Below are 7,075 nucleotides of genomic sequence, written 5' to 3'. Positions count from 1 at the left end.
AAGCATTATCTGCAATCCATTAGTTTGGAAAAAAGAAAGACAGTTTCGCGTAACTGGTAGTCGATGCTACTCTCTTTACACCTATTCGATGGATAATTGGCCTGAAAAAGCCTCTAAGTACTTCTGGCCACGTGAATTTACAAATAAATATGTCCAGCATGGAGTTAAAATGGAGCCAAGAGCAAGAACACTGTACCAAGAGTTGAAAAATTGTGAGGTATACTGTTGTGGGCTCATCATTTCCCAGGATAATCCTTGGCTCGGTTATTCTCCTGATGGAATTGTCATGCATGCCCAGAAGCCTTGTACTTTAGTAGAGATAAAATCTCCATGGAAATTAGAAGATTTATTACCTAAAACTTTGTTAGAATGTTGTAGTTATCTTATCTATGAGGATCGAAGACTGAAGTTGAAACAAAAATGTGGCTATTATGGTCAAGTACAATTTGGACTTGCATTATTGAATCTAAAAGCATGTGATTTAGTTATTTACTCAGATATAGTCGATGGCATCATGGTAATACCAGTCCCTTACGATGAATCTTTCGTGACTAAATTGTTGATTAAATTGAAAAGTGTCTATTTCAATAAAATGTTACATGTTATTTGCCAAAAAGAAAAACATGAAAATTCATGTGTGAAAAAACTTAGAAAGTCATGAGGGTAATTTCTGTCGTAATAATTTATTTAAATCAATAATTTATTGATTGCATAGCACAATGATGGTTACTAGAGTGTCTTTTATTAAATACATGTCACTCAACCAACACAATCATTTACATAAACTTATCATCAGCAAAAATAGGCGTACCTAAATTTGCAAGGCCTGAGCATACAATTACAATGTCGTTCACATAATTGACAAGATTCCAGGACAATTCATTCCGCAGCACGTCGAAAATTTCAATTCTTTGATTCATTCGTTCCACGTGCACATGTGCAGCGGCAATGTTGCGGTTTAATACTACTTCTTCTGTGGAAAACTGCTTCTTCTTTTCGAGAAAAGCTGGTCTGTATAGTTGTATCCCAAATTTATCGCATAAATGTTCAATTCGAAATCCTTTATCAGCCATAACAGCATCGCCTGGTTGTAATTTACTAATAATATTACTAGCTTCGAAGATTGCACTATTTGTAGATCGTCCTTCGTATCCTTCACTCAAATATATTAAAAGTCCTGCAGGACTGACCGCTGTCATAAATTTTGCAGTGAAATTACTTCTATATTGAGAATAAATTTTCAGACGACATGCTAGACATTTAGGTTTTTGAATTTTAAATTCAGTACAATCCACTACGTACACTGTGTTTTGAAAATTCTCGAAAGTGAGAGGCATATTTCGAGCAATTTCTTCTTTAGGGACCCATTGAATTACACATCGTAAAATACTCGACAGTTTTTGGAAATTGTCTAAGAAAATAGCTAGACACGTTGATTCAGCCACACATCGGAATATTATCGCAAGGAAGGAAAACGTTAAGTCATTTTTCAATTTCATCGTCGTTAGTACAATTCGTTCTTTTAAGGACATTTTATGTTGTCTTTTTTCGGGATAATACCTCATAATTAGTTCCACTAAATTATGAAGAATCACATGATTTCTAATCCCACAAAGAACAGATAATTCATGATCTGTTCCGATTCTTGTGCTGAATGGCTCGTAAAAGTCTCCAGATGTAACCTGAATACCGACTTCAATGGGCTTTTTTTCCGAGACTAGTGCTAAATCCTCCTCTGACACTTGGACACTCGCATCAATATTCTGTTTTTTCTTTATTTGCGGAGAGATGGTCAGATATTGTTCCTTCTAATGGCCCTTGTGGAGATAATACTTAACGACAAATGTCATTATCACAGAGAGCCTCATCAACTGCGTCGAATAACGAATACAAGTTACATTTGATGGCATCCTTTCCTCCATAGGTTTCTTTGACCTGAATCAAGAAAAAACAAAAAAAATACGCAAAATTTCATGAACTGAATCAGACAATCATTGAAACTTATCGAAATATCAAAACTTGCTCAGGGGTTTATTCATCAACAAATTCACTAGTCGAGTGCTAAAACAAATAAAGTTCTTTACTGGATGGGTTTAAATTCCAAGGAGATAGCCGCTTATCTATGAACACCTTCTGGGAAACATAGGGGAATTTTTCTGAAGACCCTGCATGAAGAGTGGAGCATAAACTATGGGAGAACCGGGGAAAATGGGTCATCCGGGCGAAATGGGACATCCCGGCTAAACGGGACGCGAGCGTAAAATGGGACATAAGGCGGGGAAAATGGGACGGGGTCCAAATGAATCAGGAGGTTGAATGGGAGACAAGGAGAAAGATTCATGGGGGCTGAGAGGTCGAATCAAGGGGCCAAACGGTCTAGAGAGGCAGCTGGAAGCCTGAATCAAGGGCGAAAGACTGGAAGGTCGAATTCAGGGGATAAAAGGTCTAGAGAAGAGACTGGAAGGTCCAATCAAAGGACTCAACAGTCTATTCTTACAGGCTGAACGGTTTTTTCTACAAATTTCATTTCTTTCTTGAAAACCTCAACTTCATGTAACAGCTGTTAAGCCTTTGGGGTGACACGTTTACCTCTCTGATTGGCCCTTCCAGCCTCTTCTCTAGACCATTTTGCCCCTGAATTTAAGCTTCCAACCTTTTGTCTAGACCGTTTGGTCTCTGAATTCAACCTTCCAGCCTTTGGCCCTTAATTCGACCTTCTAGCTGCCTCTCTAGACAGTTTGGACCCTGAATTCGACCGTCTAGCCTCCTCTCTAGACCGTTAGGCCTCTATATTCAACCTTCCAGCCTTTGGCCTTTGCATCAATCTTCCAGCTACCTCTCTAGACGATTTGGCTCCTTGATTCGACCTCCCAACCACTTCTCTCGACCAATTGGACCCTGTATTTGATCTTTCAGCCTTTTCTCAAGACCTTTGGGCTCCTTGATTCGACATCGCAGCTTTCTCCCTAGACCCTAGGACTCATGATTCAGGCTTCCAACCTTTTGTTCAATCTCTAGACCGTTTGGCCCCTTGATTCGACCTCTCAGCCCCCATCATTCTTTCCCTTTGTCTCCCATTCAACCTCCTGATTCATTTGGACCCTGTCCCATTTCACCTGCGTTTCATTTTGCCCTATGTCCCATTTTACCCCCACGCCCCATTTTGCACGGATGTCCCATTTGGCCCGGTTCTCCCCTATAGAAATTTCCCTATCTCCCTTATATTTCAAGATATTTCAGGGAAGCTGACTCTCCAGTTGAATCAACTTTCCTCGTCTCACCACTACATTACTGAATTAATTTCTATTTAGCTATGCAAAATTAATACTGAGGTGTCACCTTGAATTTTGACGTACTTCCATGTGTTTCAGGAGATACGGGTTCTTGTGCGAGTAGCGTTATATCCATATTGTCTCCTAAGGTTGCAATTCATCGGAATGGTGATGTGCTACCTCTCAGAGAGGATTATTCGATCGCCTCCTCCAAGTGGCTTTGAGCTTGCCTATCCCGTGCATCACACGCTGATAGATGTTGAGTCGGGACAGCATATTTTTTCAATCGACGTCGTCTCATCCCGCACTCCTCAAAAAACTCTGCAAAATTGCAATGGAAAGTGTCACTACTGACAAGCAAGTCAAGGTGAATGTATATTAAGCGCTTAAGACACTTAGCAGTTGCAATAAAACTCACCTGGGAACACAAAATCATCGAGTGAGAAATGTAAACTACACACTCGTGAATCCTTCACAATATTTTCGGGCTTCAATAGTTGAATCCACCTTTCCCGTATATCAACTTCAATTGCACTTTGGAGGTTATCTGATGTTGTGAGAGAATATTTGAGATTTGATGGAGGGATTATATGAAAACTCAATTCTGGATTAGTCACTGATGTACTCTGACATCCTTTGGCACATTTCTTTGGAATTATTTTCACTTTGCGCTTTACAGGAGTATTTTCCAGTGAATAGTCCGTTTTTCGGAGCAACTGAGTAATCACCAACAAATCAAATGGAACGTGCATGAGTTCCCATCGAACGGCCATTTTTTTCAGTGTAGGCTATGCCCACCAGGTATCGCATTCTTATTTAGCGTCCCCAATCCCACACGTTATTAAAAAAACTGTTTGATCGATGGCCGATAATATAGCCACCGTTATTACCGTGTGAACCTCAATCGGAGACGGCCATATAGTTAGCAGGGAAATAATCAATATCCGGATGAAACCAATTTCAATCATTTGGGAAACATTTGGGCAAGTTTAGGAATGCATTTGTATAATTTGGGAACTAATAGTTTATTTATAATTAATTAGTCTTTCCGGCGTATAGTGAGCAGGTGGTATGGCCAAATGTCAATCGGACCAGCTTAGATCGACGTGAAATCATTTGGGAAGACCAAAAAACTTTGATTTGAAGTTTAGGAAGTAACAGTTATTTTTTAATTAATTGTTTTCTCATTTTGGATGGGGGAGCAGGTTGCGCATGCGCAGACTCCTCCGAAGGGTCATCAGCTGTGCGTTGACGCTCCCCCCTCGTATTTATTTTTATGTTGGTTGAGTGCAGTTCAGTGTGTTAAAACCGAACTAATCATTAACTACATTTGAGGAATCATCTGTATTTAATCGTGAAATGATTTCATACCATGGTTCTATGTGGTGCCTATGTTCGAGTACAAGTGGAAGGTGTGAGAAAAAAGAAACAATGAGAAAAAAAAACCGGAGGGTTCATCAACAAAATCATCGGGGATAGGATGGCTGGATCGATATAAATTCCTCTCGCCTAGATAATTCTAAAGGACTCAAGACTAGCCTAAATGGATGGACGTCAAACAAACTTCACCGTAAACGATTGTTGTTGAATCAGTATCTCGGCTCTGGATGACAATAGCCCCATGGAAATAGGATCCAGGAACCGGCACCCTTGAATATCGAGCTCGGGATGATTCCAGACAGGCCAAGAGAAATCATTGACTTCAGTCCATCCTCTAGACGATAAGGAATGGGAGTCCAATTTCATGTGAATATCCTGACCTAGTCATGAATACTATAGCTAATATGGAGAAGGACCCACAGGATCCATCGTTGTGAGATCCCATCAAGTACCAGGAGATTGATAATATGTTTGCAAGAGGTAATGATCCCATGAATATGTTCTTCTTTTCAAGTATAAATGTTTTGGGTCGAGCAATAAATCCCTGAGGTATTTACTTCAGATGACAAATTCAAGACTAGAATATCGTGTTTGAAATGATTTTTTAAAGAATGTCCAGATTCTCAATTACAGATAGTAATTCTTGGAAATATTCTTCATAAAACGTATCTATGAATTTTTAAGGATTTGATTTCGATATCCCAATGTATTTATCACTTGACAAATACTAGTTTGGAGTCGAATCCCATGACCTTGTAGAAATTCGATTTTCTTATATTTTTCCATTCTCGAAATTCTGTAAACGGTTCGTTAAATCGATTCGAGACTCTGAATTAAACATTGTTAATCAAAGATGTAAATTTAAACAAAATTTCTCTTGAAAATTTCTTTAGAAAAAAACCTAAAATTAAATTTCCAATATGACTACCACGAAGGCTATTAGTTGAACAATGATAATTGTGATTTATGTTGATTTGCAGTCTTATATTACGTTTCTTGCTTTCGAGATGAATCTGAATTGTACTCGGGACCTCAATTAGGCCAATGAGTATTTCCCATCAAATTCATTCATCAATGTATGATCATGCATCCAGACGCATTCCACATCATTCCAAACTTTTCTATTCCTCATAGGATTACAAACCAGTGAATGGAGGGCCCTCAGAGCACCAGACTATCCCTATCAGGAAAAGCGGAGTCTTCGAAGTTTATTATAAGCAATATTATTCCCTGGAAAAGTCTCTTGTTCGTCGCAGTACTCATCAGCTTCTACTTTATACTCGCTGCCAAGTTTCAAGACACTAACACTGAAAACAGACCCACAACAGTCATCAGCGATAGGTGGAAGACGACCATCGAAATCATCCAGGGGCTCATGGCACAGATCATGAATCAATTAGGGCCATCTCACTGAAGACATAATCAGCCCTTTCCCCCTTATGTTCGAATAAACCATTGTTAATGTGATATTCTGTACACCCGTTGTTTCATGACAATTCAACTCATGAAATAATACAGATACAGAAAAAAAAACATTGAAAATCTAGCGGAGTCGCTGGAAAGCTCTATTATAAATTCAATCTGTTATCTGTCAATTCCTACTGAACATTGTGGAAACCTGTTAGACAATATTTCAATAAATATTAGATAGAAAAAAAAATTCTTATCTGCTTATGCCACTTGTTCTGTTGTAAATTTGTTAATAATGATGGAGTTTTCTTTTACGTAAAGACCGTGGAAAAAAAATGTGAAACTCAGGCTCGAGAATTGTATAAGGAAAATGTTGACGGAAAAGGAAGAACTTGTCAATTCATCTTTTGGAATTCCTCAAGGTTGTGACGGCGATTTTTCCCAACGTAGACGAAAAGGCACGGATTAGATGCGAGACCTTAAACTCATAGAAAATCCCATATTGAACGGTAGCCGTAGTGTGTCACCTTCGGCCTCTTCCATTTCGATGTTCCCTGAAATTCTCGAAAACCGTAGAAACGATGGAAACGCCATAACCGGAAAACGAGAAGCCAGCTATTCTTTTGAGGAACTGATGTCGGGCGCCAGTTGATTTTTGTTTCGGCGGTATCAACGAACCGCAGCCAAAGGGAACCAAACGAGAATAAAACTAGACTTAAGGATAACTAGGGAAAATCGAAGGGAGAGGTTGCGGAATTATTTCGACTAGCTCGAAGAAATCCGGAGAGCGCGGTAGGATCGGTCGCTCGGTCTTACGAAAAGGTGTCGCACAACCCAAAGGAATATTCAAAATTACTCAAAACCAGATCGGAAAATTAATTAAATCTGAGACACGTGGATTATGTTAAATTGTCTCGTGATTTATTTCATTTCTCAAAATCGATCCAAAATAAATGGAACTTCTAAATTCATTCACTACGATTTATTCCCGAGAGAGAGAGAGAGAGAGAGAG

At 39.1% G+C, this 7,075-nt stretch overlaps 1 protein-coding gene across 1 annotated transcript; it reads right to left on the bottom strand.

Moving 5' to 3' along the window:
- Window positions 1-720: 720 nt before the first annotated feature.
- Window positions 721-4,009, bottom strand: LOC107046147 (the record flags this gene model as incomplete). Its single annotated transcript, XM_015268670.1, is given in 4 exon segments — window positions 721-1,770; window positions 1,772-1,935; window positions 3,340-3,593; window positions 3,691-4,009. Coding segments are annotated over 4 exon segments (1,731 nt in total), but the record flags the coding sequence as incomplete, so codon positions are not given.
- Window positions 4,010-7,075: the final 3,066 nt, after the last annotated feature.

The sequence above is a fragment of the Diachasma alloeum genome, unplaced genomic scaffold (genome assembly GCF_001412515.2).
Source record: "Diachasma alloeum isolate Michigan unplaced genomic scaffold, Dall2.0 Dall_scaffold_01218, whole genome shotgun sequence".
Lineage (NCBI taxonomy): Eukaryota > Metazoa > Arthropoda > Insecta > Hymenoptera > Braconidae > Diachasma > Diachasma alloeum.
This window is presented reverse-complemented; position numbering and strand designations above follow the sequence as displayed.